The sequence below is a fragment of the Brienomyrus brachyistius genome, unplaced genomic scaffold, assembly GCF_023856365.1.
Source record: "Brienomyrus brachyistius isolate T26 unplaced genomic scaffold, BBRACH_0.4 scaffold1195, whole genome shotgun sequence".
Taxonomy (NCBI): Eukaryota; Metazoa; Chordata; class Actinopteri; order Osteoglossiformes; family Mormyridae; genus Brienomyrus; species Brienomyrus brachyistius.
The window spans coordinates 1-13,874 of record NW_026043469.1 but is presented as its reverse complement, the minus strand read 5'-3'; the positions used below and the strand labels follow the sequence as shown (position 1 = coordinate 13,874).

General features: G+C 46.5%; 2 protein-coding genes across 2 annotated transcripts; one reads left to right on the top strand and one right to left on the bottom strand.

The window, feature by feature from the left end:
• The first annotated feature begins 2,953 nt into the window (after nucleotides 1–2,953).
• LOC125730365 (coiled-coil domain-containing protein 12-like) lies at nucleotides 2,954–8,439 on the top strand. The gene is made up of 7 exons (XM_049005779.1): nucleotides 2,954–3,270; nucleotides 5,610–5,686; nucleotides 6,737–6,816; nucleotides 7,025–7,086; nucleotides 7,190–7,224; nucleotides 7,370–7,446; nucleotides 8,111–8,439. Exons 1-7 carry the CDS (start codon nucleotides 3,049–3,051, stop codon nucleotides 8,188–8,190), a joined length of 633 nt encoding a protein of 210 aa, XP_048861736.1. The 5' UTR covers nucleotides 2,954–3,048; the 3' UTR covers nucleotides 8,191–8,439.
• Nucleotides 8,440–8,523: 84 nt separating this feature from the next.
• On the bottom strand, nucleotides 8,524–13,871 carry LOC125730361 (kinesin-like protein KIFC3; the record flags this gene model as incomplete). The annotated part of the gene is made up of 7 exons (XM_049005776.1): nucleotides 8,524–10,341; nucleotides 11,316–11,545; nucleotides 12,399–12,528; nucleotides 12,765–12,885; nucleotides 13,015–13,145; nucleotides 13,461–13,565; nucleotides 13,672–13,871. Coding segments are annotated over 7 exons (1,049 nt in total), but the record flags the coding sequence as incomplete, so codon positions are not given.
• Nucleotides 13,872–13,874: the final 3 nt, after the last annotated feature.

The following is a 13,874-nucleotide window of genomic DNA, read 5'->3' as shown; positions in this document are numbered from 1 at the left end:
CCCCTAAGCCAATGGGGCTTGACCGGTAGGACAGCCCCAGGATGAGAGACACAAAACACAGACTCGGGCGAGACAACTAGACAACCAGGAAATGGTAAGTTAGTCTCATAACTCACAGCTCTGTTTAAGGAGGCTGGGAGCTTAACTGTCAGCAGCTCGGACAAGGTCACAGATCGGGCTCTGTTTGCCGAGTACCAGTCGGCAACAGGTATAACAATAATGGTACTGGCAGTATTCACACTGTGAGAAAAAAAGAGAACCAGTTTGTACCTTTGCTTGTCACTGGGGCTGTACCCTCAAGGGTCTGCCAGTTGTACCCTTAGCTATACTTAATTGTACCTTTTAAGGTACAGAAATATACCTCCAATGGAACAGAAATGTTCCTCAGTGTCCATTTCTGTACCTTAAAAGGTACAATTACTTACAGCTAATGGTACAGTTGGCAGACCCTGTTTTTTCTGTTACTGCGGGGAGTGTTGCTATGCACCATATATGAACTTTCCTTCAGTTTTTTTCACCAGATGTTTTTTGATATTAACCAAATCCTGTATTTATTAAACATCTGTTTCATAGTATATTTAAAGTCTCCTATCATCCACATTGTCAATTAGTGCTACTGTGTAGGCTTCAGTAGTCAGATGATGACCCCAGCTCTACCCAAGTCGTATTTCAGTTTATAAAATAAATCAATAAAAACTAAGCTCCCCAGGTGCTTCACTCAATAGAAGCAGTGCTTTGTCCCTGGGTGGCGGCCTGGCTCCCACTGTGGCAGCTTCACCCAATAGAAGCAGTGCTTCGTCCCTGGGTGGCGGCCTGGCTCCCACTGTGGCAGCTTCACCCAATAGAAGCAGTGCTTCGTCCCTGGGTGGCGGCCTGGCTCCCACTGTGGCAGCTTCACCCAACAGAAGCAGTGCTTCGTCCCTGGGTGGCGGCCTGGCTCCCACTGTGGCAGCTTCACCCAATAGAAGCACTGCTTCGTCCCTGGGTGGCGGCCTGGCTCCCACTGTGGCTGCTTCACTCAATAGAAGCAGTGCTTCGTCCCTGGGTGGCGGCCTGGCTCCCACTGTGGCAGCTTCACCCAATAGAAGCACTGCTTTGTCCCTGAATGGCGGCCTGGCTCCCACTGTGGCTGCTTCACTCAATAGAAGCAGTGCTTCGTCCCTGGGTGGCAGCCTGACTCCCACTGTGGCTGCGGACCAAGCTGTACCAAAGCGGGTCTGTTGATGTTCTGACACAAGGTGGAGACTTGCCAAGCGTGACGGATGAGTCAGTTTCCGGTTAACCTCAGCTCTTTCTCGGCAGGGAGAATAGCAGGAACACACACCTTGTGTTTTCCGGTCAGCCAAGTCTGATAAAAAGGCGGGAAAGTATTATATTGTGAAACCAGGAAAAGGATTATAAACACAGGCTACAGGCCAAAGCAAAGTGCCTTCTACACTGGGCCTCGGGAGGTAACCCCTGACATTTTTTGGGGAGTCCCAGTGACCAGTGTTGGCTGTGATGGCCGAACACCCCGCGCTCTCATCGCTCTCCAGTGGTGTGGATTGTCAGCTGAGTGGCCAACGGGGGGGGGGGGGCAGGCAGATGCAAGCAAATAGAGCCATTGTCCTGGTTTGTCACTGCAGTTTGGTACAGCTAACAGCGTGAAGTAGGGAAGTTAGGCTGGCATGCACTGGGAGCTTAACTTCACTCCTGCCTGTTTGATGTGCATAGCAGTCAATTTGGAGGAGATTTATGAGAAATAGGGCAATAGGCCATTCCTAATAGGGAGAAAATAGGGATTTATTTTAAAATTAAGTGCATACAAAAAAATGGGATTATTCCCCAGCAACATATGTGCTTTCAAAACATGCCATTACAATAGCATCCTGATCCAGAAAACACTCGACATGTTTTTAGGGTATAGAAATCTGCTTCTATGAAGAAGACGGCTGGACAAAAGCTGCCCCCTTAGGTATCTCCCAACTTGCAGAAAACAGTCTAATAATGTGAAGCACAAGCTACCTCAGCACCAATTTTGCATCCTTAACCTGGGCTGGTTCTTATGCTTCTGATTATTAGGACCCCCTATGTAAGCTTGTCTCATTTCAGGACATTTGTCAATGGGATGGGGTATAGAAAGGACCTCCTTGCTGTAGTATTGCCATGGTGATGTCCTACATTCTGCACTGGGCATGGCTGCGTACTCTGTGGAGCTCTGTTCTCCTGATTGGGTCTCTGCATCTTTTCCAGGGGGGCGGGAGTGTGAGCGTCTGTGTGTGTCAGTAGCGTATTTATTTATTTATTTATTTTGCTCGCAATTCGCATCCACAGGTGTTCATTTGCAGTCATATGCGGAAACCAGCAGGGTACATGGGTGTGCTTGAATGGAAACAGTGGTAAAAATGTACTTCAAAATGGGATTCTTAGGTGATTAAACTGTAAAAACGTGGGCGAGTTGCACAGGAAATGTTTAATCACCACCACATTTGTAACAAGTGATTTGTACTGCGACATGGAGGAAATGTCGGTTTCAGAGCTCATTGTATTAATGATCCATATATGGGAAGAATTTTTGCCTTGGAATAAATAAGGTTTATCTAATCTAATTTCGTATTTGTGTAGTATACAGTACAGCATCGTTTACTTCAGATTTCAAGAGTATATGCACATGTGCGATTAAACAATATTCACCATTGAGTTTGAATTCTACATAATCATGGAAGTTGCTACATTGATTGATAGTGTGGTAATAAGAGAGGACCGGACATCTACATAACGTGCGCTGTTGCTTACCCGTACACGTGTAGTAATACGCAAGGATGTAGATTCGTTTATCGCCGGTTCTCACCTATCCTGACCAATACTGTGGGAGCAGATGTAATTTAAAATCCTATATGAAGATGGAATTAGGGTATGATATAATGTAGAAACAAGCTTTTAAATGAAGCAATCGCTTTACAATTGTACGGACCAACTCCTTCTAAGCGAATTAGCAAGTGGATCAGGATATAAGATTATATTCTCTTCGATTTTCGAAATGTCAGTTGTCGAATGGGCTAACATAGTATGCAAATAATCACTACGAAGTCAGCTCGGTTTACAGCCCCAGTCTCCCAAGTGCAGTTAAATCGACCTACTCGGCTCTCTTTTGCTTCTGCCTGTATCGACTATCTGGCCTTCAACTTCGTCAGCCGCCATCATATCATGGAGCCGGTGGTTGGTGCGCTTCAGGAGCAGGCTTTGAAAAGGAAAGAAAGATTAAAGGCACTAAGATCCAGACAGCTACAAGTGAGTTTCCAATAAACGTTTTTCGTTAAATGGCGAGTTTAAAAGAGGAAGTTGTGAGGTCTGTGAAGAGCTGTAGTACGTTTTGCAAGTGCTGCGGCCTAAACCGAAGCATGCTTCGTGTTGCTAGCCAGTTTGTGTTGGTTTGCACTAGTTACACAATAAATATCCCGCAATAACTTATTTGTGGCTATTAATAGATTTCATATGTATATATGTAAGAATAATACATGCACAACAGTGTAGTTATTCACGTCGTCCTGGTGTGGTTTGTTTTATTATACACATGAATTCTGGCGATATTGCTCGTGTTCTGTCCCCGTTTGTCTGTAAAATGAAGTTTTGATAGCTTTGAAAGAGAGCCTGTTAACTTATTAGGGAGCTAACTTACCCATGTTATTAAAGTTTAAAGTTATAATGTTTTCACCACTATTCAGTAAGCATGGGCATCGCTAAACCCCTTTTACTGGGGCACGTTTATGTGCTGTGCCCCAGTAAAATCTCACGTTTTGCTTTCGAAAAATATGTGTAATGGGGGGTGGGGGCTTATGCCCCAATATAGCTTTATGTCTAGCAATGCCCCTGCCGGCAGGTTTATTGTGGAACCATTCTTTGACAGTAATACATCTAATGACTTTCTGTTGATCCCCACACGCGCCGGCTGTACGTGACGTCGAGGAGTCGGACTATAGGGTCGGAAAAACTGATGCATCTTTTTTCACTAAAGGCAAGCGATGACAGGCAGATTAAAATCCAGTGTACAGGAAGAAACTTTATAGCAGGACGCTGCGCATGCACTCAGGAAACCCGATAGCATTTAATTAAACTATTTCATATATCTAGTACATGGCTGCGTTACAAAGGGGAAGGTTTCCCATGTTATGATACTTCTCCCTTTATCATTTTTATGAAAAGCAAAATCTGTGAAATGGAATTTAATCACAAAAAGCATGTTTAATTTCTCCATATTATTTGAAATGCAGTTGTGACAATCTTATATTTTGCATTTCTCAATCCATTGTGGAAAGTTCCTGTGAGACGCCTGGCAATCAGATATTTCTGTGTGTAGCTTAAGACATGGCTTGCTAGCTGGAATCTGCTTGGAGGCCAGCAGGCTACTTGTCCGCCCTCGGTAGCGTGTGGAGGTCCAGGCGACTCCGCCGATGTCTGCAGACCCCGTCACCGCACGAAAAACTATCCCAAACACGAAGGGGTGAAACTGGAACAGCGGCGAGAGACGTGACACGTAATGCCTTATTGTCGTCTATTTATGCGGTCTGCAGAGACTGGCCTGTCTTTCTCAGTCTGTTACCTAATTAAACTTGATGTAATCGCCGGTTGAGTGAACTGCACAATTGACATTACGAAACGTTTTTTCAGTACATTTTTAACCTTTATTTGCTCTTTAAAGTAGGTTAAAATTAGATTTCGGTTTTATAAGTCTTGAGCCTTTATTTTGTATAGTACATTTAATTGATAAAAACACAAGCAATGATTTTCTTTTTGAAGAAGCCACTCAGCTGTTTGGCGTCCCCAAGGTTTTGGGCTCCTTTGCGCCATTGCGCTTGCGCGCCTGTACGCCGCCTTACGCACCCTTGTAATTCGCCGTCGCTTTCGTTGACACCGTACACGTATCGCAGCCGGATTTAGCGGTAGGAACGCCGTGTTCTGTCCTCTGTGCTCTGGGCCATTTCCTGCATCGGCGTCCAACTGCAGCTGGCGGTTGCTGCAGTGCCGGTCTGACCTGCTGCGGCGGCTTTGTTTGCCTTCCAGTCAACGTCGGCTGAACTGCGCCCGGAGTCCCGGGGCAGGTGTCATGTTCGGCACCGTGTTTTACATGACTCGGCTCTCTGCGGGGCCTTCCTACAGCCTGCAGTGCTCTCAGCGCGGCTCGCCTTAAGTGTGCCTCCCCGTCTGCTAGCTGAGAGCTCGGCTTAACTAAATCTGCGTCACTCAGCCTCAGAGCCTAACAGATATACTTTTGTTTGATGTTTGAATCGTTCACCTTGAAGGATGTAAATACTGTTATCGGTCGGTGCCAGGAGGAAAAACGCGCTGGAAAGGGGACGTTCAGAAAGCATTTCACTTGTAGCCCCCAACCATTTTTGTTTTGATTGATGGCAGATGCTATTACTGAGGTAATGGGTCTGAAAGGGAATGGCAGTGTTTGGCTGTCTTCTGCACTTAAAATGAACTGCATGCGGGCGCGAGGTTTCGCGTTAGTTGCTACGAGACGACCGTAGCGCACGCGCAGCAGCGGCAGGCATGTGCAGGAATCAGACAGTGTGCAGATCCAGATGAGGTTTCTGTTTACTGCAGTTCCGCTGCTTCTAATCCCACAGGGGAATGTTCCAGAAGATGGGGAGCCGGACAGGAAGAGAATGCTGGAAGAGGAGGAGGGTGTGGAAGAGAGACACAGGTGTGCCCACAGCACTCCCATATGTGTACGGAAACACACAAGTAGCAGAGGAATGAATTAGGGTTACAGTCAATTTGATGATCTGGTGCCTAATGCATATGTAGGCGGCTGTGTGTGTGGTGTCAGTGGTGAATTTTGCCAAGCAAGCAGCGTGACGTTATGTTTTCCACAGAATCAAAAAACTCTGTGGGTTAGGTTTAATAATGAATTAAAATCACATCCAATGCAATTATCTCCATAATTTTACTGGTTATATCTTTAACTCTGGTGCTGCTAACTTTGAATATTGATAGATTTTTGGTTTGCGGTTCAGCAAAAATGAGTCAGCAGATGTGGGAAAACGTGTGTGTGTGTGTGTGTGTATGTGTATATATGTATATATATATATATATATATATATATATATATGTGTGTATGTGTGTATATGTATGTATATGTGTATGTGTGTATGTATAATCTTCTGAAGGGTTTTTTTCTACAGAAGGTGATTAAAGTATGAAGGTAAAGTATGTGGAGGACTGATGCTGGGTGCCGTTGTCTCTTCCTGTTCTCAAAGCCCTCATTTCACTGTCATGTGACCCCTCTCGCCCCCACCCCCAGTACCCGATGCTAAGCAAAAGAGGGCAGTGAATTTTTACCTTTGAGTCAGAGAAGGAGATTTATACCTGCACAGCCCCGGGCCTGGTTCCCAGTTAAGAAGCTTCATTACATATAGACCTTAATCCCTCTGTTTACCAAAAACATCGTCACTCCCTACAAAGCCTCTATCCTCTTCTTATAATCTTCCATTAGACAGCTTTAATGTAAGGCGCGCTCCCTGTGTGTTCATGCAGATCATTGCCCGCACACCACCTCCTGGATACTCCCTTTGTGTAAGCAGGGTGGACACTTGCACTATTTATTGGTATTACGTGACTGGTTATCTGGGAATGTGCTGCCCCCTGCTGGTGTGTCTCAGTACTACATAGCAGAGCCATCTGGTGGTTGGTTCACTGTGTGTCTGTGGTCCTTTTTTCCGCGTTATTTTAATGTCATTTCCTGTGTTTGTAGAGAACTAAGACTGAGAAATTACACACCAGAGGATGAGGAACTGAAGGAGAGGCAGGTCCCCAAGGCCAAACCTGCATCTGGTGAGGGCTCTGAATTAATCCCGGCCATTACACTGGTCGTGTTGACATGGGATTGGCAGATTGAATCCCGCAGCGGTCCTGTGAGATTTGTGCCTTACCTTGTACCCTTCCCAGGGAAGGAATAATGAAGAATGTTAAGACCTGTCTAGATGCTGTACATCACGCTGGGTTTAACCGAAGGTGTGATTGTCGTTTCCTTGTACAACAGTGGAGGAGAAGGTTAAGGAGCAGCTGGATGCTGCGACCCCCAAGCCAGTCATTGAGGAAGTGGTGAGTGGGGAGTCCTGGGAGCTGCACGGTGACAGTGGCATGGAGGGTACATGAGTGTATGTGTCTAAAGTCACACGCTGATCTTTGTTTTGGTTCGCTACAGGACTTGGTAAACCTCGCTCCCCGGAAGCCTGACTGGTAAGGGCTAGTAATAATAAATCATAATACTCTCTATTAGCATTTGTTTTATCCTCTGTAATGCATTTCATTACCGGCCCTAATTATGGTGAGGATTAAATCCGGCCATGACGCACCGTGTCCTGTTCTGCTGCTTCACGTGCAGGGATCTGAAGAGAGATGTGGCCAAGAAGCTGGAGAAGCTGGAGAAGCGGACGCAGAAGGCCATTGCCGAGCTGATCCGTGAGTCAGGGCCTGGGAGCGCTTCCCATGTCGGGGGCAGGCAGGCCGCACGAGGTGCTAGGATCAGGTTTAGAATCTGTGGCAGCCAGGATGTGCCACTCCTTAGTAAGTGATGAGAGAGAGCTCTTCCCGGCTAATTCCTCTGTGGGTGCCGTGAGGACTGGAGGGCTTTAAAGGCGCTTTGAGATGACCTCATGGTGGTTCTCCAGTCAGACATTTGCAGAAGCGCTCTCAAAAGTGGCAGGATGCAAAACAAATCTGATTCAAGGTTTTGTGAAGACATTCAGCATTGGAGTTTTGCACCGTCAGCTGGTGGCATCTGGTGGGAGTGGGAGGGAGAGGTCTCTGCTCCGGGTGCTGATGGGCCTGTATCAGCCCTCTGTCGCAGGCTGTGACTTGTGAGGCAGTTTCTGTGAATGGAAGGCTAAAAATGAAAGTGTATATTGTGGTTTAATATCTGCAAAAGGTCAGCTGTACAGCTGTAGTGTTTTAGACCTTTAATTCCCAAGGAGATTATGGTGCTTTACAACATCCATTATCGTTATGAAGTAAAGTAATCAGCACAGTGACTCTGACGTAGGCCGTGCTACATTGTGTCTGCTGGGTTAGCATTAGCTGCCGGATGTTTGCGTGTGTAAATCCGCTGGGTTCTGCGTTCCTCCAGGGGAACGTCTGAAGGGCAGCGAGGCGGAGCTGGCCGGTGCCGTCGGAGCCGTGAAGGAAGGAGAAGGGGATTCGGACTGAGCCCTGGGACCTGGTCGAGGGAGCTGACTCTAAGACCTGGTGTCATCAGAGGCCAAGGCTGTGAACTACCAGCCATCTATGCTGGAGGCCGGACAGAGAGAAGGTGTTTGACTTCAGCGTGATACTGGACTTGCTGTTTACCCCTCAGAGCTGATTTTTTTATTATATATGAAAATAACCTGTTCAGAGGAGAATCTGTTGTTGAATTTTGTACATATTTTTCCAAGTAAACATTTTGAATTTTCAAAATTTCTCTTGTACATGCTTGTTAACTCCATGAAGTATTTTTCTTAGTTCCATACCACACACGACTGAAATAGCCAGTTACGTACATTTTTGTTTTTACTGGTTTATTGCTCTCTACGTCGTTGGCACACTGGTCACATTGCTGACAATGTTTCACTTGACGCTCATTTAACTTTTTGACAAGGTGATGATTTGAGTTCGGTATCTTTGTGCCGATGTCCATTTGGTTCCGCTTCACCTTTTGCAGCAGCCAGAGTCCTGTGTTGCCCAGTACACCCAGTCACATAAACATTAAGGTGCTTATTTCTCTTTACTGGTTTTCTGGCTGTGAAACTCAGTGCACTGACTTTACCATTATGTCATAGACCTGGAAATTTAACTTGATAACACGACCCAGTCCTTGGACGCTCAGTCCACATTTTTGTTGGCTCTCTGCTCTCGAACACCTGTACCTGATATTTGCTGTTCTTGATCGGTTTATACTTAATTACTTGGTTCAGGTGAGCTATGTGGCAGCAAACATGAGGGCTGCGGGGGTCCCCGAGGGCTGTGGGGGTCCCCGAGGGCAGGCTCGAGGGACACTGACTTGGAGAGCTTGTCACAAGTCGGGTGTGTATAGGAATATATATATATACTGTACATATGCATCTTAAAGGGAGGCTTTATTGACTAAATAAAACTACTTTTAAATATACTCTAGAACCATTTCTACAGAATAAAACATACCAAATAATCACTGACTAATAGCAGTTGCGTTTAAAAGCCCAAAAATGATTCTATGTAGGATTCAGTTGAGGTTGAAAAGAATCTCGTGAATGTTTTTAAAGGTTAACGCTGTACTACAGATGTAACATGATAGCTGACTAAATCTCTCCCAAGGGCTAAAAATCACATGTAAGAAATGGCAAATACACTAAGGTTCATGTTTGGTTTGTGTTGCATACCTGCTGCACCTCAAACTTCACAAAAGCAGAGTCTTACTTCCTAAGCAGACGTTTCTATATGGTGCTATTACATCTCAGCACCTCCACTGTCAGACTGTCAGGGTACAGTCTGCAGGGCGAAGCCATATATTTTACATTGGTTGTTTTTTTAAATAACATTGCGACAGTGTCCCAGGCGAATGATGCCTTTCCTTTTGTACCTCATTTCTAGAGGCTGGACCCCTTCACAATAGCGAGAGAGCGATAACTGCGCTAAGACAGGGCAGTCTGCTGTGACTGTTTGAAGTGGAGATCAGCCAACCCTGCCCTGGTTTCCTGTAAATGCAGTAAAACCAAGAATGTTCACTGTTAGGGGGTCGGGGTGCACTGCAGGTCAGTGAGGTACAACTTGTTTTGGCACTGAGGCTCCAGCATTCAAGTTCTTTGCATGCAAGTCGACTGAGGAGCTGCCATTTCTGAAAGCCAAGACATGCAAAAACCCAGATGTTCTGCACTCACAGCGCCCCCTGCTGACCAGTGTTAAAAGGAGGTTCCTTATTCTACTTGACATGAGTATCTGCTTTTAGGCTGGAAGTTTGTAAAGCTGTTTGCTGTTGTCCTCTTCACCATTCGGAGGCCCTCATTGTTCTGAGCTGAGGTTTTGGTTCCCGATGGAGCACTCGTATTCCTGCGTCTGCTGGAGAACCGCTGATGATGACGGAAGGCCTCCGCGGGCTGTCCACCTAGGAATCGACGGATTGGCTCATAGTCAGTATTGAGATCTTTGGGTCTGCTTTCGAGGCCCAGGAGTAGTAGTAGTCCTCCGAGACGGTTGGTGGCCCTGGTCGATTCAGGAGCACTGTTCGCACTGGGCTGTCCTGTCGATCTTCTGCGTAGCAGGCCCCAGCTCCACCGCACACACCCGCTGGGCAAACTTAAGCGAGCACATAGTCTCCCCCACGTTCCTCTCCAGGGCGGAAATCTGAACCGTAAACAGTGTTAAAGTGGATAAGTGATCAGTCCATTTAAGTTAAATTACCAATATGACGTACAAAATTAGCTTTCTGCTAAACTCTTTACGACGGGTTTTCTAACAGGGTCAAAGAAATGGGGAACCAAAACGGTACAGGTACTCTGATTTACAGTGGGGTTACGTTCCGATGATCCTGTAAGTCGAATATGAATGATTAGATTACTAAATGAGGCATTAATTAAGGCCATTACAGACCTGCTGCCTTCATGCTGGGCAGTAATCTTAAATTTCATCCCAAAGTAATCGCTTTCCTCTTTCTCTTCTTGCCAGAAGCAAGTAACACACTTAAGCATTTCGTAGACTTTTGAGTTTGGGAAAATTTGGTTAAACACAGAGAAAAGAAAATTCCACACAATATGTTGTCAAACACTGTATGAGATGTTTATGCTGCAGAGACTGCAAATCTGGCTACATGGATGCTGCCATTTCCTGGCATCGGTAGTACAGACGCTCCTCAACGTACGAACTTTCAGACATACGAACGAAGAAGACTAAGTCCAAATTGTGTTGGTTGGGTTCCCGTTTCCTGTCCGCAACATCAATTTAGTTTTTTTTCTGCGCGTCAATTCCGCCCAGTACTTCTGGCCGCTACTCCCGCCGCGCAGCAGTGTAGCGTGCGAACTCCCAGCATCCTAGGTCTTTGTACTTGCATATACCCTTAAAATGACGCTGAATAATGACTTACAAACATTTCAAGTTACTAACAGCTGTTCGGAACGCAACTCTTTCGTAAGCAGAGGAGCGTCTGTATAGTACTGCATGTGACTAAACTAGGAACAGATCAAAATTCACTACTGAATATGCATCACTATCACACCATCGTAAATTGAGAAGCATTTATACACGCTTGTAGTGAAAACTGAAAATCACTGCAAAGAAAGGTAATGAAGTAAAACTGGAGAACACTGAACGGACATGTTTACCTGCACTAACATGGCTGTTTTGTTGCCCTTGCCCAGGGAATCCTGCAGCAGGTAGGTGAGTCTGGAGTTCCTGAACGGCACATGTGTTTGCCGGCCCCTCAGTGCCTGGATTACATCTCCCAGCGCCAGCAGGGAGCGGTTGATGTTCTGGGCTTCCTTGAGGCGTTCGCCCTCTGCCCCGGACTTCCACACCCGCTCTGAACCAGCCAGGTCCACCAGGTTCAGCTTGCCTGCATGGTTGTGTGTGCGGTGGACGTTATGGCACGGTGTTCTCCGAGATAATGTTCAGGAAGTACCATGAGTCTCTCACTATTACACCCTACATTAGTGATTCCCAGTCCAGCCCTTGGGGACCGAAAGACAGGCCAGGAGCTCGGAGGAAGCAAAAACATGGACCGACTGTGGGGCCCCGAGGACCGGATTGGGAAAGACTGCCATACATTAATGCCATGCATACAGTGCCTGCAGTGCAAGTGTCTTCTGCAGTCTAAACACATGCAGTTAGGCTAATGTGTCTCTAAATCACCCACAGAGTATTATGGTGTGTGTGTTTGTGCCATGTGATGGATTGTTATCCTGCATAGTTATTTACTTGGCAGATGCTTTTGTACAAGGAACCGGCAAACTACTGCTCACGGACCTCTCCTCCAGAGCCACGCAAGGCCCAGGTCTTGTGGCCGATGCTGCCTCGCTGAGGTGGACAGTTCGGGTCCAGAAACCATGATTTTGTTTCAACCAACTAGTTGAGTATAAAGAGTTGTAGTCACAGAGGACTCAGCTGGTTGGTGGAATCAAAATCTTGGTCTGGATTTTTACTTTCTAGACCTGAACTGTCCACCTCTGTTGCCTTGAATGAACTCCAGGCAGCCATGATGCTGTCCAGGATACGTGATTAGAAGACAGGTGGATGTACGGAAAACACTAGTGCTTGCAAGGGCAACTTGGAGAAACACGGCTGTATGTCGTTTTCAGTTTGATGACTTTTTCCGTCAATTTCTCATCAATGTAATTGCACTGTTACATTCCAATGCAAATGCAGTTCATGCAATGATCTCATCACTAGGCACGTTGCTAGTGTCTCACCGCATGTTTTGGTGCCGCTGATGAGGTCTGTTCCCAGCACAGTGATGGTCAGCAAGGCGTGGGAGCGAGAGCTGTTGTGGTTCATCTGGGTCCCAAAAGTTACCCGGTTCCGCTTTGCCGTGGCCAGAATCTGCACAGAACATGAATCAAGTACAGCCATTTGAGGAAGCGATAACACACAATAAGACTTAGCACGGTGTCAAAAGTATGCCAATTTTTGCAACTTTTAAATGGAACAAAAGACAGCACTTTGCACTTTAATGTGAAAATATGTTTTAATTTAAACAAAACATTCAATTTTATAGAAGGATTGTGATGAGCGACTAGTCTTCCTATTAACATGAGCCCAGCTGTTGAGTACCCCACCTTCTTAATGTGCTTGAAGTTCTTAACCTCAGTAACCCTAAGACCAGGGACATGGAGCTGGCCAGTGCCATCTGGGTTCATCTTGATGTCCAGTTTCTCTCCATCTTTACTGAGCAGATCCCTGCAGATCACATGAAGAAGTGCACAAAAACACCTTCAGATAGCTGACCAACGGGATTAAGCGATATAACACTGGGAAAAATGGTCATAATGGCTTCACTGAGACTGAGGAGGACAAAGGTGCTGATACCTGAGAACTTCGTTGTAGATTTCCACCGAGCTGACGTTGACAGAGTAGGTCCACATGTCCTTCTTGTCCTCAATCTCACTGAAGAGATGCTTCAGAGCGCGCTGGTTGATACCTGGGTTCTCCACGGTGCCCTGAAAATGGTCCGACATGCCCTCCATTCATCTTTTCATCGATATGGCAAACATCAGCAGGGTAAGTCGATGAACAGTACGAACGAACAGTATTATGTGTTGGATTGTATCACAGACTATGGACGGCAGCATTGTTTGAAGTTTCGCTGGAGGCCTCTTTTGTAAGATACTCTGATACTGGACATTGTTTCTACAAACAACAACCTACCGCACCTCTCATTTAGTCTCATAAGTAATCTCCCATATTTTATCATGGCCGGGGGGAGGGGGTGAGCACACAGCCCCAGAGAATCTCAGTAGGCTCCTTCACCGCACCTCCATGGTGTATGTTTTCCCAGATCCTGTCTGTCCATAAGCGAAGATGCAGACATGATATCCGTCAATGCAGGAGGTCACGAGGGGTTCAATCTCCTGGAAAACCTGAAACGCAAACTCCAGTCAGTCGGCAGAACCTTGAGCGTCTCATTGCGGCGTTTGCCAGAGGAAGGTGCTGCTGGATTGGCTGCAGATCCCAGATTTGGGTTACCTCCTCCTGAGTGGCCTGAGGCTGGAACACCTTGTCCAGTTCAAACGTGCGACTCTTCCCCTTGTGCAGCACGATGACGGCCGACTCATTGTCGGGGTTAGTTGTCACGACGACCGCCTGCCCGTCCTCCTGCTGGTCCTCCCTCAGGACAGGCTTCACGCGGCACAGCACACGGATGTTCCCTGGACGCAGGGCGTAGCAGC

Excerpts from the sequence above, each read along its gene's own strand:
- LOC125730365 (XM_049005779.1), top strand. The coding sequence starts at position 3,049 with ATGCAAATAATCACTACGAAGTCAGCTCGGTTTACAGCCCCAGTCTCC. Across the intron at positions 3,271-5,609 it reads TAAGATCCAGACAGCTACAA|GGGAATGTTCCAGAAGATGG; the intron begins GTGAGTTTCCAA and ends CTAATCCCACAG. Across the intron at positions 7,447-8,110 it reads GGCCATTGCCGAGCTGATCC|GGGAACGTCTGAAGGGCAGC; the intron begins GTGAGTCAGGGC and ends GCGTTCCTCCAG.